The sequence below is a fragment of the Alosa alosa genome, chromosome 9, assembly GCF_017589495.1.
Source record: "Alosa alosa isolate M-15738 ecotype Scorff River chromosome 9, AALO_Geno_1.1, whole genome shotgun sequence".
In the NCBI taxonomy this organism is placed as follows: Eukaryota; Metazoa; Chordata; class Actinopteri; order Clupeiformes; family Clupeidae; genus Alosa; species Alosa alosa.
In genome coordinates this window covers 28,654,026-28,676,880 of record NC_063197.1, presented here as the reverse complement: position 1 = coordinate 28,676,880, position 22,855 = coordinate 28,654,026, and the positions used below count along the sequence as shown (strand labels likewise).

The 22,855-nt window shown below is 42.2% G+C and overlaps 2 protein-coding genes across 2 annotated transcripts; one reads left to right on the top strand and one right to left on the bottom strand.

Annotated features, from left to right (window-relative positions):
- Window positions 1-32: 32 nt before the first annotated feature.
- On the top strand, window positions 33-8,312 carry stap2b (signal transducing adaptor family member 2b). Its single transcript, XM_048252255.1, has 14 exons — window positions 33-333; window positions 2,585-2,656; window positions 2,782-2,901; window positions 3,466-3,522; window positions 3,972-4,156; window positions 4,321-4,452; window positions 4,909-4,978; window positions 5,846-5,948; window positions 6,418-6,498; window positions 6,711-6,764; window positions 7,156-7,236; window positions 7,587-7,646; window positions 7,782-7,916; window positions 8,189-8,312. The coding sequence occupies exons 1-14, from the start codon at window positions 241-243 to the stop codon at window positions 8,230-8,232; spliced, it is 1,287 nt and encodes a 428-aa protein (XP_048108212.1). The 5' UTR covers window positions 33-240; the 3' UTR covers window positions 8,233-8,312.
- A 513-nt stretch (window positions 8,313-8,825) lies between these two features.
- On the bottom strand, window positions 8,826-22,773 carry fsd1 (fibronectin type III and SPRY domain containing 1). Its single transcript, XM_048252251.1, has 13 exons — window positions 22,581-22,773; window positions 21,212-21,307; window positions 20,540-20,671; window positions 19,274-19,375; window positions 18,785-18,807; window positions 18,233-18,354; window positions 17,917-18,126; window positions 16,668-16,766; window positions 15,633-15,780; window positions 13,899-13,981; window positions 11,703-11,954; window positions 11,120-11,208; window positions 8,826-10,772 (listed from the first exon to the last, which is right to left on the bottom strand). The coding sequence occupies exons 1-13, from the start codon at window positions 22,593-22,595 to the stop codon at window positions 10,662-10,664; spliced, it is 1,482 nt and encodes a 493-aa protein (XP_048108208.1). The 5' UTR covers window positions 22,596-22,773; the 3' UTR covers window positions 8,826-10,661.
- Between the last annotated feature and the right edge of the window lie 82 nt (window positions 22,774-22,855).

Genomic DNA, 22,855 nt, shown 5'->3' with positions numbered 1-22,855 from the left:
GCGTGTGTAAATGCACCTGTTTGTATTGCACAGGTACTCTAAAAAATCTACACAGAGCAATAAGCAACCTGAGAGTGCTCGTGTGACACAAAGCCCAGAGGACTAATGCTGACATGACTTAAGAGAGCTAACTTGGGTGCAATTTTAGAAAATAACGCTTTGTGTGACTAAACGTCAATTTGGGGGTATTTTACTCCTGGAATATTCCTTACAAGTTGCTGCTTAATTCAGTTTAATCTCATGGCGACTCCAAAACGACTTGGGCGACAGAAATTACAATTGCCAACCTCTTATTATGAAGGCTTTCTCGAGGTTAGGGCTTTGAAAGATACGGTAAGATTGCCTGCTGTACATCAGCTTTCTTCTAAACTATCAAGCTTTCTCATTGTCCTGGTTATACTGTTGTTAAGATGTGGCGCCTACGTATGAACAGACCCTTTGCATACCGAATTATTGAACAACTCGGTAGGTTTAATTACATTTGTATAGTGACTTGATTGAATTGTAGTGGTTAACTTTGAGTGGGCAGCTCAGGCTTTTACGTTATATTTTTAAAACAATGAGTTGATGTAATTGACTTAGTAATCATGTAGTAATAATAATAATAGCAATAGTAATACAATTAATGATAATAATAATAATAATAATACACACACACACACACTGCATCATACACTGCATTTTATTTAACTTTTACCTATTTATTTTATTCTTATGAAAATCTACTGACATGTAGGCTATGTGTTCGGTTTATTGTAGGCCTATAACTGCTTTGGCAATATAAGTGAGCTTGTCATGCCAATAAAGCATTTTTTTGAATTGAATTGAATAATAATAATATTGTAGTTGTTGTTGATGATGTTGATGTTATTGTTGCCAGTTGCTTTTGAAATATGAATAATAATAAGTAGGCCTATACAAGTGCAAGTGGATGTCTATTTCCCCAGAAAGGGTTTAAAATAAAGGAGATATAGTTCACAGACTCCCCCTTTTTGGATTTTGGTCATTTAAAATGAGACATTTTGGTCAGACCATGGTATATATGTTTACTGAGTGCCAAATCTTGATATCCTTCTTGTTTGTTATTATATGAAAAATGCTTGGAATGTCTGTGCGTCACTTAGTCACTTCAGACTTTCCAAAGTGATCCCTTTTCATGGCTATGTGTCATTGTTATAGTCAAACGGAATGAAAGCAAATATGAATCTATTCATGACATTACTTTAAGGATTTTACAATACGGGGTCTCCAGCATCCACCCAAAAACATTGGCAGTGATTGACAGTCAGCCTCTGAAGCTCAGCTTCAGTTTTCCCTCTGAAAAACATTGTAGATTTGGGATTGTCTTTTGTTTGAGGTTACCAAATGTGAAATGAGCAATAAGAATCTTTGTTGTTTCTGAATGTAATCATGAAATATTGTGACATGTCCACATATCCTTATCTTAAAGCTATGGATCCATGCTCAACTAGCCTAAGGTTCAAGATCAGCTGCAATGTCAAGGTGTTTGCAGCCATTCTAGGTTAATCATTAGCTTAAGCAGTGATGGAGAATTCAAGAACCTTTGCTTGATAGGCGAGAAGCCATAACATACAGTTTCCTGCAACTAGAGAATGCGGTGGTGGACTTTGGTTTCTGTGAGTGTCAGGTGTTGGCACAACACAGTGTAATAACAGGTTGGGTAGCCTGCTTGCATAAAGGACACTGCAGAGATTAGTGGCCCTTGTTCACTTTGGTTCTAAGCAAAGTTCAGTCCAAAATGTGTGTTCTGTGTATTCACCTATTCCGAAGAGATGAGACTTTCTCAAGTCCAGTGAGGTTGGAGATTTTATTAGCTCAGGTACTATTGTTTTGGGTGTGACCACACAGGTATCAACTGAGTCGATAGATTGTGTGTGGGAAAAAAGTTCAGTGGTCACTAAAGCTGAGTGCATCTTCAGAAATGTCAACATCAACTTAGGTGCCTAGATGTCCACTCATAGCCTAATTCAGAGGTGTTCAAAACCTTTTACGTGTGGCTAAATATTCCGAAACACTCTGTTGGCAGCACTGAATAGAAAATGGTGCTTAACCTAATGGAAGGATTGCTTTTGTCTCGGCCATCCTCCACATTCCTTAACCTGTTGAAGAGTACGGTGACAAATATGTGATTAGAACGTTTGCGAACCGACAGTTCCGCACTATAATGTAACAATTACATTTTTGTAATTGGGTATTTTTCCCATAGACTCCATTATCCATCCATAAACACTGAAACTATAGTTTGCGTAGAATTCTAGAAGGAACCAGAAAAACAATTCACTCCTCAACAGGTTAAACCTGTTACACTACTCAGCTTCATGCATGGCCTGATCATGCATGTGGTTTTACGTCTGTCACTCTATTTTTAAAGATATAGATAGATAGATACTTTATTAATCCCCAAGAGGAAATTCAAATCAAAATCTATTTGAAATAGGTAATCAAATGCTAAATGCTCTCTCTCTCTCTCTCTCTTTCGCTCTCTCTCTCTCTCTCTCTCTCTCTCTCTCTCTCTCTCTCTGTGTCTGTGTCTGTGTCTGTGTGTGTGTGTGTGTGTGTGTAGGCATCACGACGACTGTGGACATGCCTCTGTGGGGATGCCCTATTTTTCTTCAACAGCAGTAAAGAGAACCAGGTGAGTCTCACAAGAGGGATGCTCATCCTCTAATGACAGCTCATTACCATCACAAGCCCTGCTGTGTTGGAAAAAAAAGGCCTCGTCACAGTACTTTAGAGTTAATATGTATGTTTCTCCATCAGTATGTGGAGAAGCTGGAGGTCAGCACCTTTATCTCCATCTCGGACGACTCCATTCCAGACAAGAACCTGAACACCGCCGGGCTTGTCATCCACACCAAGAACGATGATATCAGACTGACGGTGGGTCTGAATCCTTTTGTTTTGTATTGACCTCCAGACATACTGTGTGTGTGTGTGTGTGTGTGTGTGTGTGTGTGTGTGTGTGTGTGTGTGTGTGTGTGTGTGTGTCTGTGTCTGTGTGTGTGTGTCTGTGTGTGAACCCATGCAAGACCAGCAGTTTATTGACCATCAGGCATGCTGGGACAAATCCAAATATCAAGGTCTCAAAAGTACAGTAATTTCCTGTGTATTAGCTGCATTGTGTATAGATTAGATTAGATTCAGCTTTATTGTCATGTATAAACCGCAGAACAGTGTTTTATGCCAATTCAAACAAAACCATGTCTGAACTGCAGTGCCCAATTATAGTCCAATGATCCAGAATCAGAATCATAAATCATAGTCATAAAGACGAATAAATTTATAGGAATGTATAGCCTGCCCCCGTGAATTAACCTTATAGCTGAAGAAATTTGGCAAAATCAGTGTATAAACCTTGGTTAAGAGTCAATAAATTCTGGTATCTATCCACATGTGAGTGCAGAAAATGAAGTCTTGTGTGTGCTTTGTCCTCGTCTTCATTAGGCACCTAGTCTGGAGTCGCGGGAGTTGTGGAAAGGCTTCATCCTCACGGTGAAAGAGGTAAGAGTGCATTCCACAGCCTTCCACTGACTGACTGCTACTGAAACACAACAATAACTCAGTTCATTAACCACAAAATACCTATTGGATTTCAATTAGCAAAGAAACTGTTTCTTCGTGTTCCATCTGAAACCACATGATAATTATTAGCCTCTTGCTAGAGTTCTGTGGTCTTTCCTCCAGTCTATCATTACTTACTTTGCATAATTCTCATGACCTGTGCATTTCACAATTACATTCAGATATAATGCCAACTTTTCTGTACCCTCTTGGCATCATGCTCTTTGATCTGTTACATCTAATTATCAGGTTATTATCTCATTTCATGACTAGATTAACTACCATCACTGTTGTGTGTATGTCATACATAGACTAATAACACACTGCACTATAAGGTGTTATCAAAGCCGTAAACTTACACCATAAATTCCCGAAATACCCCCTCACAGCTCTCCGTGCCCAAGTCTCTGAACCTGCTACCAGGTCAGGTGCACATGATGAGGGAGGCGGTGGATAAGGAGATGGAGAGACGCGGGGCGCTCACGTCCTCCACGCCCCCCCCACCCATTCCCACAAAGTTTACAACTGAAGCCACGTCTCCTCTCTACCTCCCAGTGGTGTCGGAAATGCCAGCGTAAGTAGTGCTGTCGTGGAGTTGCACTGCGTGAGGCGTCCGTGCACAATTAAATGAATGTGTTTTTGTGTTAAGCATTGGCTAATTTGCTAATAAGCTAATACGCTGAAATGAGTGAGTGAGTTGTGTGTTTATGTGAAGGTGTTTGTGTTTATCTCCGTCAGCTGTTTTGAGACGGTGTCACGCACAGAGGCAGAGATTCTTCTGGAAAGGAACCCAGACAAAGGCAACCTGCTACTGAGGCCAGGCAGAGACGGAACCTCTTTTGCCGTCACCACACGCCAAGACCTCAATGGGTATAGCCTGCACACACACACACACACACACACACACACACACACACACACACACACACACACACCATACAAACAGACACATATGCAGTCGCTCTTTCTCTCTCTCACATAGCATGCAACACTCAATGCATAGAAATAGCCTCAGATATATTGCAAACTCACTCCCATCAATACCTGCACAAGACCGGTAGTAAAGCTGTCATTCCCTGTAGAGGCCTGATGTGGGAAATACATATCTTCAGCCATTAGCTTCACTCTTGCCAATGTTTGACACCTTTCTTTCTGGTACATTGTGGAGGGACAAAATCCCTGCAGCAAACATGGTCATTGCTGACGTAGCATCACTATGACAGATCCACTGTCATGTCTCCTCATATGAGGGGAATAAAGATCTGTTCTTAGATATCATCATGGCCCTGTTGTGACAGATTGCTTTTGTTCTCTTGCCTCCTCCAGGTCTGTGTTCAAGCACTATCGCGTCAGCAGGAAGTCGGACGGTGGATTTTACATCGATGTCGAGAAACCAGTGAGTAGTCCCATAGCCCTCCTGAGCTCTTTGGTCTGAACACTTGTGCTAGACACATAAATTCCCCTGATGAGTTTCTGTGTTCGTTGCCAAACCCTCTGCTTCCAGTGAACTCTACAAGGAAGTAGAACGCAGCTCAGCTTCACATTCCCCAAACCACTTGTGTTTGTGCTTTAGTTTGGTCCCTTGGTTCTCTAAAGTCCACACAGAATGAACAGTCTGGTTGCTGGTTTTTGATCTCATTTAACATAGGACATTTTACTAAATGATCCTGCTGGTCAGATTTGATGGCATTTTCTCTGGTCATGTTGTGTAACCAGAGAATAAACGGCCTGCTCTAATTCCTCATCTTTGAACAGTGTCCAGAGGTCATTGCCTAGGATACTGTGTAAACACCACTGCTGTGTTTTCTGCAGTAAATGTTTCTCCAGTGATTAGTTAGTGTCGGTTGGTTAAAGTGGGATTTGGCAGGTGGGGGAACCCTGAAATCCAGTGTGGGTGCAATGGGGGGAAAATAAAACACCGTTGGACAACATATTGAGTATCGTGGTGTAGCAATACTTTTTATTGACAAGAATGATTCTTGGTCACCCCTGTCAGTCAGAATAGCCCCCATATTGATTTGTGTCAGGGGTGTAAATTAACACAAATTAACAGGGGTAAAAATTAACTCACCATTTATTTTAAAAATATTATCGCGCTATATCGTTGGTATGAAATAATAGATTTATTTATTCATTTATCTGAGGTACCACCACTTTAACCACTGGTTACTGTTACCCACAGCCAATTTATTCCCATTTTTGATCATTTGAAAGGAGTCACATGAAGATTATTTTGCTAATCTATTACTGACTCTCTTTACAGATTCACTGTGCGACATTGCATGATGTTGTCAGCTGTCTGGTGGTCAAGACAGCTGGAGCGTTGCAGCCCTTTATACTGGATGAGCCCTATGAGGAGAATATCAGTAAGTCATTCATGCTTGCATGCAGAAATACAAACACATCACATAAAACAGCTACTATAATTACCACGGTATTCTTCCTACACTTCCTCTGCAAAGTTCTGTTAGTCAAAGTTCCTCTTTTTAATAGAATAGAATAGAATTGAATTCTTAGAATAGAATAGAATTGAATTCTTAGAATACATAGAATTGAATCATTGCACAGAATACAACGAAATTGGATGGCAGTCCTCTTGGTGCTTATAGAGTAAAAAAAAGAAGAAAAAAGACACCACAGGCCGTTGATGTGTAAACAAAAACAAATGTCCAGACTAGTCTATTTCAGAACAAATGTCCAAACTATTTTAGAACTTACAATGTATTACTAGCTCCGCTTTAACCCCCTCTGGTACAAAAACACAAAACCATCTTGAACATGTAGTGTAAGTTGTAGAACATCAGAGTGTAAGTTTTGTGTTGCTTTGTCTCTCAGCGTTTGTCCAGGCCAATCAAGAGAATGGAGAGAAGAGTATGCAATCGGTTTCTCCTCATCTTAAATCCCCCTCCATACCAGGTATGGGACACTTGGCTTCCCCGTGGTACACACTCATCTTCTGGCACAAACTTCCACAGAATACGCACACACATAGCGTGCACACACACCCACACACACACACACACACACACACACAAAGAACACATCAGGCTTTTGTCTGCCTTATCAATAGGCGTGTTGCCTAGTAAAGCTTGTGTGATTTATGTGTCTTTATTGCCTTTTCCCCGCAGAGCGTGAGCCAAGCCCAGAGGCAGACTTTGAGGAGAACTTGTACCTCAACCCAGGTGAGTGTCACAACATCCAAAACGCACTTCTACCATCACACTCATGAACAGTGAACTCTTAGTCATTAGTAAAGCCATCGGAAGGAATTTAAAAATGTATATTTTTAACCAAATGATGGTCAATTCATGGCGGACTTGGTCAAATCGTCTATTTATTACACATGTTCAGAATTCGATAAGCCAATATTTCTTCATTGGTCACTTGCGGGAAACACCTTTCTTTCTGGTACATTATGGAGGGACAAAGTCAGACATGTGCGTCTGCACTAGACCATGAGCCATGAGCTCACATGTATCTCTGCCATTACCTCTGCCCCTCCTCAGCAGTGCAGTGGGTGCAGATCGATTTAGTCCCTGAGGTGAGGTGTTTGATGTCTGTTTGACGTTTTAGATGACGAGGTTGAGGAGAATGAGGAAGTTCCACTACCGAGAATGGAGACTCCACCACCTAAACCCCTGCCACGGCAAAAAGGTAAACAAAAAAACACCTTGTTTGCTTGACCTCGCCTGGGCCATGTAAACAGATCCAGTTACACACAAAAACACACTGAGAGACTATCCATATTTGTGCTACGTGAAGCATTCTCTCAGAAGCCATTAGTGGCAGGGAATTCATCTTAGTCAGTCTGGTTTTAACACCTCATAAACAAATACCTCAAATGATAAAATTAGACCAAACATTTGCCTATACTTTGTTAATTTTTTTGTGCCGAATGTGTACAAAGCTTCCACAATAAATACTTGTTCTGTTCAGTCACTTGAACCTGTTCATTCTCTTCTGTTGATGTGGGGTTACCTAAGTGTGTCTTTGGCTTCTTTTAGTTAACCGTGGTCCGTTGATTCATCAACATACTCTGCCTGCTGATTTGAGAAGCATTTCAGGTGTGCACTCCCGCTACCTTACAATACGATACCTGCCTCTCCCAGTTAAATCCTATATGGGAAACTTATTTTGAATGTTGAGTTCTCATGCCAGTAACTATAATATATGTGCAACATGTTGTGTTCCTCTTGCAGGACCTGGGAGAACGGCTCTGAAACCCCCGAAACCGCTCCCTGCTCTACCTCGGGGAGTCCACCCCTCTTTCACCCCGGGAGTTGCAGGTGCAAACGCACAGATTAACAACCTGCAGAGCTTAGCACTCACCTCAGGTACATTAAATATCTCATTCTATGGGATTTTACTAATGAAATGTATGGGAGAGTGTGCAGATTTATTTGAGTGTATAATTGGATGCTATTTCAATATTTTGGTTTGGTGTTGGGCATCAATTTCACCATCTATTATATATATTATTCATTTTCATATTAATATATTCATATATTATCATTATCATATTAAATTTTGGCAGCACCCGAGTCTAACATCTAATAATAAAATAACATTTGAAGCATCTCTGATTTGTTGCCACCTGTTTCTGCAGAGCTTCAACGGAAACTGGAGCAGAGGCGTGCCAAAGAATCCTGACTCGCTGTGGTGGATAGTGGAGATTCTGGCTGAAGCGTCCTGGGACCCGACCGTGGCTCACCCATTTACAACCCCCTCTCTCTCTTTGGAAGGCCAGGGGTAGACACAGGATTGTGTTCCAGTTCCAGTGTTTGAAGTGAAAACCTAACAGCGGACAATCCAACCCATTACAGATTTAATTTGTTATGGACCTCACACTGTACGTAACACCACTGAGATCAGATGCCTTTGTGTCTGGTCGTCGCCATAAGTGCCTCTCTATTTGGAACTCAGCTGGCTGAGTCATCCCGCTCTCTGGTGCAGAAGATAAATGCCTCATCTATCTTCTCACACAACTAAGAAGTGAATCAAAGTCTGTAGATCAGCATGTACATGTCTCAATGACTAGTTTATGGTGTTATGTTATGGCTGCTGCTATTGATCACAACTCCATCTGGATTTATTATGGTCTTAGTATTTTCAACTCAGCACAACAGTGCCAACTGTCTAACCGGTGTGTATACTTTATATGGCTCAATGTGTGGCTAATTATATATTTCTACTGTCCTTCAGATGTGTATATTGTGAATCAGAGACTGTAGAAATAAAACATGTCACCTTAATGACTTTATTGAATTAACTAGTGTGGCAAGTATTGTGTAAAATTAAGACTGTACAACGTGATATTTGCGGCCCTTGGCAAGAGGACATTAGATTAAAATCCGCGGTTTGGGAAGCTCTGCAGCGGTCACACAATATTGGCAATCGTCATTGCATTACTGGAAATGTACAATTATGAAAATCACCTTTGCTGCCATTCTAGGTGTTAGAATGGCATTAGATTACACATCTGCAATGAACAAACAGGCATGAAAAAAATGTGAACACTTCCTTGAAGATCTGCTTGCAAATTACTTTGATCTTGAAGTAAACTTGAGCTTGAAGGCATACATAACACCTTCATGGGATCAACACAGTTCTGTCTAAAACTGAGAAGATGAAGAGTTACTCACACATTTCTTAGGTTTAGGTATAAAATGCACAACAATTACACAGATGCAGGATTTCCGACACTGTACTGCACGTCTCTTATTGTGTTTTTTGGGGAACTTTAGTTGAACGCTGTTACAATAAAAAAATTAAAAAAAAAAAAAAAAGTCAGCTGACACACCCAACAAATTCTATGACTTGACTGGGTACCATCTTCAGATTTTTTGGATTCTTTGAATGACAAATTCTGACAGTAACATCGTGATCTATCATGAGGAACTCGATGCAGGCTTAAGTGTTGCTGAACAGGTTCTTGTTTTCCATAAGAGAGGCTACAGGGGCAATACTACACTACAGCTGATATACACACAAGGCCCTTAACTGAACTACAGGCAAAATGCCTGCTTACTGGCCCCAGCAGTGGCGCGACTGGCTGGGGCACCTGCACCGTACGCCGGCGACCCGGGTACGATTCCCACCCCGTGGTCCTTTCCGGATCCCACGCTGACACTCTCTCCCACTCACTTCCTGTCAATCTCCACTATCCTATCTAATTAAAGGCATAAAAAAGCCCAAAAAATATACTTAAAAAAAAAAATGCCTGCTTACTGCCCTGCTCCGACACATCTGCTTTGCATTTGTGTTGGCAATATTGAAATAAATACATTCAGTTTTAAGGTTGAACGCTACTCGAATAAATACAAGCAGACAGCTGTGCTCCCTGGTATGATATCTATGACAGTAAAACAGTTCTGGAGTGTAGTGTAAAGCAGCTGGTACAGTTATAGGCTTATGATTCGTAACATTCAGCGTGTATTATTTATATATATATATATACTACGAGAAGGTTCAGACAGTGCGACACAACAAAGTTACATTAACATGCTTTGCAGTTGCATTTAAAAGTAGTGCAAATTCCAATTAAATGTTAACATAACTTCAGTTGATCAACACAGTTGTAAAATTGAAAATGAGTTATTTGGCCTTACACACAAACTCACACAACCACACACACACACACACACAGACTTTTGTTACATACATTTGCACACACATGAACATACATACATCTGAATACAATTTTCTTTGAAACCCCAACAGCGCCTATCTTTGTAGCATATGATTACGTATGAGCAGGCCTCAATGCCCATTCTATTGAGCTGAAAGGCACAGAGGATCATTGCGCTGGATGAAATGAGACTACCACTGCACTACTCTCACTACCCTACGCCCCATCCACTACCCCTCTAAAACCCCAGCCACAGGTGGAGCAGGTGAAGGTGTTGAAGATGGAGTGACTGGAGTCTCCTCGCCTGCTGTTGCTGCTGCTGCTGAATGGTACATGTGCTGGGAAGAGTTTGTGCTCCTGGACCGGTGCCTGCCCGGTGCTGAGGATCTGGACCGGGACACGGTTACGGGTTCTGCGGTGCAGTGCGGCGCGGGGGAGGCTTCTTTGGGGTCTAGGTGAGGCTAGCGTTGGAGCTGCTGGTGCCACTGTTCCTCTTCTGGCCACTCTGTACGATGCTGGGAACCTGCAGCCCTGTGTGCACGGTGAAAGTGCCATTCCACACCTACAGGGGGCGATAGAGCAAGTGGGAGATGAGGGTCAGGAGAACAACTTCTGTCTTATCTTTTACATCATTACATTACATTACATTTGACTGACGCATCTTTAACCAAAGTGACTAACAACATGGTAAACAGTTTAAGTTTTAAAGGAACGCTCTCAACAATAACAACATCAAAACAAACACATCTGCTCAGGTTGATTTTCACCACAATACAAGCACAAATACGAAGAAGGTACTCATGACAATTACCCTCCCAGGAGTGTCTATGATGAACGATTCATTCTAACAAATCACTAGCTCTAGACTGTTTGCCACTGGTGCAGGAGGTGTACATGTGTAAATCTCACCATAAAAGCAGGAATGACAGGCTGCTGGAACTTAGTTCTAAAGGTGTGGATGAGAAGCTTGCTTCTGGCGTTGTAAAAGGACAATGTTCCTGGAAGATGAAGGCATATTGTTATGCAACTACTGTACATCTTGAGTAAACTGTCCACGTTGACTTTTAAGTCAATAAAAGAAAATTTAAAAGTTCAATATTCTCTGGACTTTGCATTTCTATAGACCTCTGAAGTTCGCCCACAAAAAAGAACCAAAGCTGCCATCTTTGCCCATGTAAGGAGATCCGGTTGTTAATTTTACAGTGTAGTCAGTGTAGTTTGTATCAGATATAACTGGGAACTATCGTTCTTTCGAGTTCTGTTGAACAGTGTAGTCGCTGTATCAGACATATTTGGGAACCACTGTCCTTTGAAAGTGAAGTGATTGATAATGACTGACTGACTATTATTGTTACATGCTCCAAATGTAAAGCACTTTGAGCTGCATTCTGTGTATGAAAGGTGCGATACAAATAAAGCTTATTATTATTATTATTATTATTATTATTTGAAGTTCTCCGGAATCAGAGCAGTATTAGCGCTTTGGGCTCACCCTCCTCGTAGTTGCAGTAGACGCCGACGCGGTCAGGGATGGGGCAGTCGAGCGCGCGCGCCTTGTTGTTGTGCTTGGCCGTCAGGCTCTGCTGCAGCCAGTTGTTGAGGTGGATGCACCAGGAGGCGTTGCTCTTGCCCAGCTGGTCGAAGCGGCCCAGGGACCGCAGGGCCACGCCGGCCGCGAACGCCTTGCTCTCCTTGTCAAAGCTCACCTCCCAGTACTGCTGTCCCGCGTCAATCATGCTGTCACCTGAGCACCGGACACATACGGACACAGCATTCACACAAAACCATGTCAAGTCAAGTCAAGTCAGATTTATTTTTTAAAGCGCATTTAACATGCACAGAGTGCAATCCAAAGTGCTCCACAAACAAGACACATAACAACAAGACAAAAGATGCCGGATGGAGCAGCGTAGTCGCCAGCGTACCCATGACATCAAGACATGACAAATACATTTAAAAAAATAACAAATACAAAAAATGCCGGACGGAGCGGCGTAGTTGCCAGCGTACCCGTGACACCAAGACATACAAGACAGACAACAAAACAAAATATAGCTGCAAGCAGCAATGAGTGGGCCAAGCAGATAGGCCGGAGTAACCATGGCAACGAAATGCTGTTAGCTCAATGCTGCAATCAGACGTATGGCCATAAGCTGTCAAAGCAAGTTTCCGTCTAGCATGTCAAAGTTACAAGGCAAAATGCATTTTTGCTAATTGCAGTGACCCTAGAGGTCAAAGGTCACAAAATTTCTTCGGCATTCACCTGATGGGGTCATGAGTCCATGTACCAAGTTTGGTTTTGATACATGCAACGATTGCTGAGATATGAGCTCACTTCCTGTTTGGCGGCCGCCACAAATTTCGATTGGATGTGACGGGCTTAACGCTTCTATCAATTGTTACAGAAATAAATGAAGTGACAAGGCATGGTCTGAAGATCGTCTATGCCAATTTTGGTGAAGATCAGATGAAATTTGTGACCTGTGCGAAATTGTTGGTGTTTTTGATCAAATCAAATATGGCGGCCGAATAAATTATATTGATGTGACAAGTTGCCCTCAGTTGACCTAAGGACCTTTCACAGTATTACCAGACACCACTAGTACAATTTAATTCTAAGCACAGCAGCAGCTACAGGCCAAAAGGCATGTTTGAGAATTACAGCGCCCCCTAGAGGTCAAAGGTCACCACATTTCTTGAGGGTCCTCCTGATGGGGTCATGAGTCAATGTACCAAGTTTGGTTTTGATACATGCAAGGGTTGCTGAGATATGAGATCACTTCCTGTTTGGCGGCTTCGCCGCAAATTTTGATTGGCTTTTACGGGCGAACGGTAATACTTCCGAAGACAAAAAGTGATAACTTTTGTGAGGCTTGGTCTGAAGATGATCTGTGTCAAATTTGGTGGGAATCAGAGAAAGTATGTGACCCCTGATACATTTTAAGTGTTTTTGATGAAATCCAAAATGGCGGAAAATCCATCATGGCGGAAAATGACGTCATAGGGTGTGTTGAACTCGGCTTGGTCCAAAGATTCCAACAATACCTGACTTTTGAAAATCGGACCAACAGGTCAAAAGTTATGTGCATGAACGCCCGTCCAACTTTGGCCTGTTGGTGGCGCTAGAGGGTTCGAGTTGCCGACATGAAACTTGGTGACATGAATCATGGGACCGTCCCCAATCAGTGTGCCAAATTTCCCAACGGTTCTATGGGCTGCCATAGACTCCCATTGCAATTTTTAATAATAGGAAAACGTAGAAACACAATGAGGTCCTCGCAGCTTCGCTGCTTGGCCCCCAATAAACAAATAAAAAAAGAAAATATATTTAAAAAGGGGAAAAGTGATGTTAATGTTAGTGATGTGTGACTTCTATCGTTAGTGTGCAGCCAACCTGTCCGAATAAATGTATCTAACTGTGTGTGACCTCATGTCTCTGGCAGTTGTGCACTGAGAATCAAGCTGTAGAGATTGTAGGTTTATAATATAACTAACATTTCTACTGTACATCCAAAAAGACAGCAAGAGAGCCATGGATAATTTGGAGGTCAACATTCATAAGTGTGTGTATGTGTGTATGTGTGTGTGCGTGCGTGCGTGCGTGTGTCTGAGAGAGAGAGTGTGAGAGAAAGCGCACAAGAGAGAGAGAGAGAGAGAGAGAGATCAAGTGAGTGAGTGTCCTCCTTACCAAGCACTGTGTACGACTCCGCAGTGAAGCGGTCTCTTCCCACTCGAGCAGAAGGGGCTCTCTTTGGAGACATCATAGCAGATCTGCAGGGGGAGACGAGGAGAGGGCAAACTGAGAGGGACATACTGAGATCTCTCTTCCTTGGTGGTCAACTGACTGGCCCACTGCACTGTAGCACAACCAGGGATGGATTACTGCACGGGCCTACCCAGGGGCCCAAGAGGTCAGGGGGCCCTGAAGCCCAAGCCTTTGCATGGAATCACTGCCTCAATTTCAACAAATCAGGATGTAGGCTATGAATCTGATTGAATTTAGTATTGGTCATCCCCAAAATGCACCAGAATACAGGAAATCACATCAAACAAATAAAACAAATTCTGGGGGAGGACTCCCAAATCCCCCCTCCCACATATGCGACAATTAGTGGGGGGCCCTTAATACATCTGGGCCCAGGGGCCCGAAAGTTCATAATCAGTCCATGAGCACAATGTACAAAAAAAAAACAAAGCGCTGGTCTGATTCTCAGTGACCACGCAGATGAAAATGTACATCAGGGGCCGTATTCACAAAGCCTTTTATCTTACCACTAGGAGTACTCCTAAATCGCACTAAAAGATTTTAGCTAGGAGTTTTCTCTTAAAAGTTATTCACAAAGCCTTTCAGACCTACTCTTAGTAAGGAAAAATGACAACTCCTAAACTAAGAGTGAGTCTTCGTTGCTATGGATGACCACCTTGATTGGCTGATGATTGTAACACGGGAATGATTCCAAACACCTCCCTTACGATGATGAGTGACAGGTGACAGGTCTGAGAATGCGTGCGCTACACAAGTAGTGCGAAGGACGGAAGATGATGAATAACTGAATAAAAAGGCCGAGCCTAAATGAATAAAGAGTAAGGGAAAACAAATAGCCTAGTAGCCTAATGAAACCTAGGCCTACGGATTGATGCAGTATCTTTGCAACATTATTAAATAAATCTGTCACCATAGGCTATGCCTACGTTTGCAAAGAGGAAACCATTTTAATTTGATTCACAATGAAACGTTATATTTAATTTATATGTTACAATGAGTAGTTTTGGTTGTTGTTGGTGGCGTTATTGCATCCCTTTTATGAATGCAAAATTGTTCCCTCGCGATTAGAAGCTCTTGTTGCCGCATAGGCTTACGCATTTCAAAACATCATAGCGTGAAATGCCACAAAAGCTGTTTGTGAATAGGTCTTAGTGAGTTAGGAGTCCTCTCGACTTCTTTTAAGCTGTCCCAGACTTAGGTGCTACTTTTAGGTCTAAAATGCTTCGTGAATTACTTTTAGTGAAAAAAAAATAGGAGTCCTAAAGTTAGGAGTGACACGCCCATTATTTATAGGAGTTGCTCCTAAATTCCCACTTAGGAGCTACTTTTAGCCTTAAAATTCTTTGTGAATACGGCCCCTGTGCCATAAGTGGCTCTGGATAAAAGTGACTGCTAAATGAAAATGAATGTATAAGGAAATGTCCACACCTACAGGGGGCAATAGAGCGAGTGGACGACGAGGGTCAGGAGAACAACTTCTGTCTTATCTTTTACATCAAAACAAACACATCTGCTGAGGTTAATCTTCACCACAATATGTATCTAATGTATACAAATAGGAAGAAGGTACTCATTGATGTTCAATTAAATGAATGTGAATGTACAACGAAATGTCCACTCAGACAGAGTGGGCACAGATGGAGCAGAGAGTGGGACCTGGCGGGGGAATGCATGGGCGAGTTAGTTCGGTTCTTGTCCTTGCGCATTTCCTGGATCTTCCCTCCACTGCTGTCCCACTCCACACTGAGGTCCTCCACCCGCAGGTTCTGGTGGCAAGAGCCTGCGTCCAGTTTAAACGTGAAGGCTGTGGACGACACGCAAACACGAGGTAAGCAACAGGACATGGTGAGTGTGACAGGACATGGTGAGTGTGACAGGACATGGCTGCATGGTTTTTAACCAAGCACTGGTCTGAAGCTGTCAATGTTGAAAGACAGAAGAAATATGAGAAATGTGATTCCATTAATCAAATTCCATTAATCAAACGTTTAAAAACACTCTTGCACAAAGTACCTAATGGTACAACGCACATAAGGCTCGTGAAATGAAAAGTAGTTTGTTGGTGCGCATATCCAAGGCAGGTGCTGAACAAAAAGTGCTAGGCTATCAAAAGGAAAAAAGAGTGGATTGTCCGCACACTTGCTCCCATCAGGAATTTTTATTGACTTTTTAGTGACACATGGGTGAAAGTCAAAAAAAATTCCTGATGGGAGCAAGTGTGCGGACAATCCACCTTTTTTTTCCTTTTGACAACACACATAAGACACAGATAAACCTGATAACAAACACTCTTTTATACAACTAGTTTCATACATTTGTTTAAGTAAAGAGCTTACACGATTGCAAAATCAATATTTTATTTCTAAATAAAGGATCTATGGACATCTCTGATATGTTTACACTCCACACTGATTAAACCTCATTTCCATGACTGCTTTCACTGGTAATCAGTTAGAGATCAAATAGTTTCTCCTAAGTTCCATTACTAGTCTTCTCGCCCATACACCAAAGTCCAACTCTACGGTCCACCTACTATAATATCAGTCAAAGAGAAAGAATGCGAAAAGCAGGTACGTGCGACATGACTCAAGTTGCTTTCAACCTGATAAGTGACAAGATAAGTTCCACAGCGAGTGCGTCTCAGTTGAAGTTTCGTCTGTTGGTGACGTCTGCACTGTCCTAGCCACTCACCGTGTGTTTCCAGCGTGACCGGTTCAGAGAACTCTCCAGCCACCGCCTTGTTACACGCCTTCACGCGAAAGTTCATGTAGCGGGTATCAAAGCGAAGCCCTGAAGACAGACAACATTGATGATTTAAACACCTTGGTGTTCTTTATATTAAAATATAATTGGATGCATGGATGTAAGTTGTATGTGCAATTCTTTTTTGATAAACAACAATAGGACAATCTCAAATATGCAAAAACTGTGGTAAGACTTTAAGCTGCAGTGAGTCATATTTATATGGAATCACAAAAATAGACACTCTAGGAAAACAAGCATCTGTGACTCAAAATTGTGTGGTATTAACCAATAAGAAAACTGCCGATTCCAGAAATGTAAAGATTAACAACCCTCGCAGCAGCTTTAAAATACACACACAGAATCACTTTTTTAGAAATGACTTGTCCTAAATTTTACTAAGGCCTAGCTTTGCTGGTTGGACGTTCAAGAGCACTTGACCCAATGCTACGGCCTAATATGCTACGATTGGACTGTTCAAGAATACTAGGTTCCCACTCTAAGTCAGATGTAAAATGATATGACTTTTCCCTGAACAAAAAAAAAAAAGAAATTTCCATGACTTACTATATAATAAATAGTACAATATACCGACCAATGATTTCAGAGCAAGAATCTTTTACTTTGTTAGAGCGGGAGATGAATAAATGGGCATTGAATAAACAAAGTTGGGCTACTCAAGCAAGCAGTAAAGCTAATAACCAGATATACACCAATTCCGCATGGAAATATATATTTGTATTACAGTAATGTATTTTGGCAAGTACATTTTAAACTGCTACAACAAAATTCCCTGATATTCCATGACGTTACTCCAAAAATGATAAAAATCCCTGACTTTCCATGTCTGGAATAGACTTTCCAAATTTCCATGATATTCCAGAAATTCCATGACCCGTGGGAACCCTGAGAATACCATGTTGCTGTTAAAGCTGTTGCCAGGAGAGTCACCAATGGCCATGACTTATCTTTTTAGGTTTTGTGAATTGTTTGTGAATTGTCTGTATTTTTTATTTTAATTTAAGACAACCTTAAGTGTCTTGAAAGGCGCTTTATAAATAAAATTATTGTTATTATTATGATTATTATTATTATTATTATTATTATTATTATTAAGATTTCCATTGCTTGTGGAGATATTTAAAACAGCCACCACCCTTCAGCTTCAGATAGCTGATTCAGCTGGTAGGGTCTTCACCTGTGAGAGTGTGCTCAGTCTCACGGATGCCCTCTACCACCATCCAGGGGTAGTCCTCTCGGGCGCGTGGCGGTCCCTCGTGGTTGGTGCGCCGGTGCTCCAGGATGTAGTGGTCGATTTTGGAGTCGGGCTCTGGTAAGGCCCACATTACCGCCACGGTGTTGTCACACACCTGGCACTCAGAGGCCAAGATCTCTGGAGTTGGAGGCACTAAAAGGGAGACGAAGAGTTTATTGTAGCTGCTGTATCCTAAAGATGAACAGTAAGAAGCCTGAGGGAACCCAGAGTTGAGTTGAGGTGGACACTGTCAGCTCACCTGGGAGAAATTTGATTGCCTGCAGCATCTCCCTCTCTTGGGTAAAATCAACCATCATGTGGTTCATGTTATCATTGACTTTAGCCTTCAGTGACAAACGAAAGGCAGGTGCCATTGTCACACTGCAAACACACACACACACACACACACACACACACACACACACACACACACACAAATTAAAACTAGAATGAATCTGCTACACAATAAGAAAAACAATTAAGGAAAAATAATCATTGCAAAAATCATCACTAAATATCTATCCATTATCTCTACAAAGGTCCACAATTGGGCCTTTTTAAGTTACATGCTGCACAACTACAATCAGAAAAAGACTGAGAGACTGTGACTGTATGTACAAAACAAAACAAAAACACAAAGAGGATGAAGAGGAGAGTGAGACTCTATGAAAGAGGATGACGATGACAAAGATGACACCACAGGTGAATGAAAGTTTGAGCGTCTAAGAGGATTTGGTTGCTTTGGCTAAGATTGAGAATGGGATTGGATGGTTCTAGATTATACTCTGTAAATGGACAGCAGTTACTGTACCTATCCTTAATGTCTTTGGCCGCCTGGAAGCACGCACAGTGGGAGAAGAGAAGGAGGAAGAGAGGAAGAAAGAAGGGAAAAGAGATCAGAAGCAAGAGGAGTTTGAGTTTGCATCATGACCAAAGGATGAAATCCCACAGTGCAAAGACCCAAAAGTGTGAAAGTTCTGCTTCATTTAAACAGACAAAAACATACACAGCACAAATACAAACACACAGGGAACTTACAGTACAGTGGAAAGATTATTTTTTTTATCAATGAAGAATTAGCTTTGCTCGTCACAAACAGAACAGAACAGAAACAGAAGCTGGTTTATAGACACAATGATGACTTTAGTGAGCAGAAGCATTTATCTATGCTTACATGATCAACCAGCTTCCTGTTTAGCAAAACTACTTCCTCCTTGACACAGCAAGTATGCTAATGTAAAGGGCATTGTTGTGTTTAACATTATTTTGCTGTCTGGATTCACAGCTGCCTATTGGGTACCTGTGTGAAGCCATCTGTCTCCGAGGAGCATACTGTCTGATTGGCTAGCTCCAGCAGTTCCTCTGAGCTCTCCAGAGCTTTAGTGCAGGCACTCAACTGATTCTGTCAGAGAATCCCCCCCACCCGAAACAACGCTGAATTAAGCCACGCGTCCATAGAATACTAACATCCACGATGACAACAATCAAGAAACACTCCCTCAGTCTCTGTAGAAAAATGGTTATTAAGACATAACAATAAAGATGACAGTAAAGGCCTGACGCAGATCATCCACACAAAACCGTCTTAATCACATTTTAATGAAGCTCATATGTGTTTTCTTTAACGGCACACTGGCGATCTCACTGTTGGGCAGCTGCTTTGAGTTTCACATACAGTACAGTATGGTAGCTCTGATGAAGACATGTTTTGTCACAACGCGTAAACCCACCTAAATTAAAGGCTTTAAAAAGCAGCGGTGTGGCTTTGGAATTTTTTGGCTAGACGTAGCCTACACTCCTTGAAGAAGCTTTACAAGTCAAACCAACTCTTTTAACACATATGGTAGCGTTGGTACACATATGGTAGCGTTGGTACACATATGGTATGGTAGTGCTAGCCAGACACTGCACTGGGGTGGCCTGGCACGCAGAGACCGGGCGCCATGATGAGGGGAGATTAGTATAACTCGGTCTGAGTAATCCCCAAAGGGATGATGATTAGCTATGGTCTGATCATAGCACCTTCTCACCTACATGTGAGCGCCTGGCCAACCTCCACATACTGTACTCAACAGGCTTAGCCTGAGAGAGAGCGTTCACATCGTACGGCCTCTGGACACACTTGCACACACATGGAAAAACATGGATTTTAAAAAAGGCGTGCACGTAGACACCTACCTGCGTTCGGAAAATCCACTCATTCACTAGACTGCATTGTGCCCTGTGTATAGTGAGTAGTCACTACACTGTACTGCACCATGTTGTGAATGAGTGGTCCTGAACACAAGCACACACACTCACATAATCCCACTACTGTAGTACACAAATATGCAAACACTGATATTTCCTACAGTACACACAGACACACACACACAGACACAAACACAGAGACCCCCACATACACACACACACATAATCCCACTAGTACACAAACATGCAAACACTGACATTTAAAGATAAACAAAAAAAGCACACAATCCTGCAGTACAGACACGCAGACACAGACACACACACAGACACACACACACACACACACATACACAGACACACAGACACACAGACATACCTGTAGTTCATATGTGCGGCTGGCTCGCTCCTGTTTGATGCGGGTAACCATCCCATCCTTCAGCTCATCAAGCACTGACTGTAGGGAGCTAAACTCCGACTCTAGGTCCTCCTGCACGCGTGTGGAGTTGGCCTGCAGTCGCCACGACAACAGCACAGGGGTGAGAGAATACCCCAGTAACACTCAGCGGCACCCCTTTTTATTTCTGGCCCTCCGCCTGATTTTATTGTAACATCATCAGTTATTTCACTGCAGCTGGCCCTCCCGAAAAGTGCACCACATAAGCAAGCAAGCTTCAGTTCTGCCTATGACCTTCTGTTACAGACGGCTAAGAATAGGGCACTATTAGAATTGAGTGGGTGCAATCAGAACGAAAGGCAAACGCGTTATGAAATTCATTAGACTTGGTCAATATGCTATGGATTACCAATACAACAGCTGGCTATGAAGAGAATCTGCCCTGATCTGACCCGCCTTGTTGAGCAATCACTGTGATAACTATGAGAGAGAGAAAGTTCAAAATGATAGTCTCTCATTCATTTAATTAATGAAGGTAGTTGTTCAACAATGCTTTTAGGGGAGGTACAGTTGGTCTGTGTTGGGGTCCATTCCATTCCATAGTCAGTTGTCATATGGGGTGGGAAATTAAGCTTATGGTGAATCTGTAAGTACCTCTAAATTCTGCAGGTTTTGCTTGAGACAGCAGATGAAGTTCTGGATCTCATCATTCTTCAGAGCTAAAGTGGTGATGATCTTCCGCAGAGACTCCTGTTGAGATGATGGGCAAGTTTAGAGGGACCCGTCCAACTCACCACTCATCTGAAGTCATCTAACAGAATAATCTGACCTCATATGATAAGCAGAGGACTGTATGTAGGCCTACATTTCAAGAAATTCTACCAGGAAATGAATGAGTGTCATACAGTCTTCAGAAAGATTTCAGAATGATCATCAAAGACTCAAACAGTCAGAGACATTTAAGAAAATAATAAAACAGGAGGAAAAATCAAGGTAGTAAAAGAGAGACCTGGACATCATTCAAGACAAAAAAATGGTAAGGAATTCTGCATCATAAATATGTGAAGAAAGTCTAGGTCTACTTCAGAGGTTAAATGTAGCATAGGTGCACGGTATGATTTCATGCAGAAAGATCAAGCATATAATCAAGCAACTGACATTACACCAAATAGCTAAGCAAGAACTGAACATTTATGAGATTATTCAGCATTATAAATTACTTTACTTGGCTACTGATTGCCATCTCAGATCTGAGGTGCGCTATGTATGAATAACTCCCTGGCTTGACCGCTCATCGGGGCTGGCTTTATGTCACAAAAGCCTTCAAAGATGCTTGCCCAAAGATTGAATGCGCATTCTTAATTTAATGATGCGACTACAGTAAAGCCTGTTCCTGGCTGTGAAAAGCCAGCTAATGGAGCAGCCGATCGATAAACAAATGAGCACCCGACTAAACGTGAACAGTTACATTCTCAGCCCCCCAACGTCCGCTCCACGCCCGTCTAATCGGTTCAGGGAGGAAAGTGAACGTAATGCTCCTTGAGACAGGAGGCTTTACGCCATTGCCTCAGCGATTCACAGATGTGCAAGTCAGTCGTCCCAAAATCATTCACAAAACGTGCCTTGATTAGCTCACATCTGGCCCAAACTATCTGTATACTGCGAGGCCTCGGCAAAGAATGAATCACAGCACAAATTTAGAAACTGAATCGATGTTTTGTCCATGTCCTGTCACGGCCAGGCGCGGCCACCAGCAACAACCACAACCCAAACCGCGCCGGTCTTGCAACACTAGTGGCGCGAATGCTATACATTTCGGAGGACCTAATTCACATATCTTGCTTCTCGAAAAACTCGTAATTTCACTGCATTACGCAAGAGGGAAATATAACGACAACTGAATGGCAAACTAGTATAGAATAACTAATAAAGTATTCGCTCGCATCGTCTTCGCATTTCGCTGTCTTTGTAATCAAAGAAGAAACGGAAATGGACTCAATAATGTCTTCCAATCCCATTTTACCTTGTGCTCTCCCATGCTGGACGCTTAAGGTGCCAATGGCAGCGTTAAAATAGTCCAAAGGGAGTTCTTTTCTACTCTTCAGCGACGAATATACACCCAACCTTTCACTGTTCTGGTACTGATGCTGCCCGGGTGCAGTGCATCCTCATCCGACGTCCAGGGCCATGGCTGGAAGTGCGCAAGTGCGAAGATGGGACTGCTGGGTAACGTAGTTGTTTGATGGTTGTAAAAGTGTCCAAATTCCCACTCTTCTATAATGAGCAATTACTGTTCTA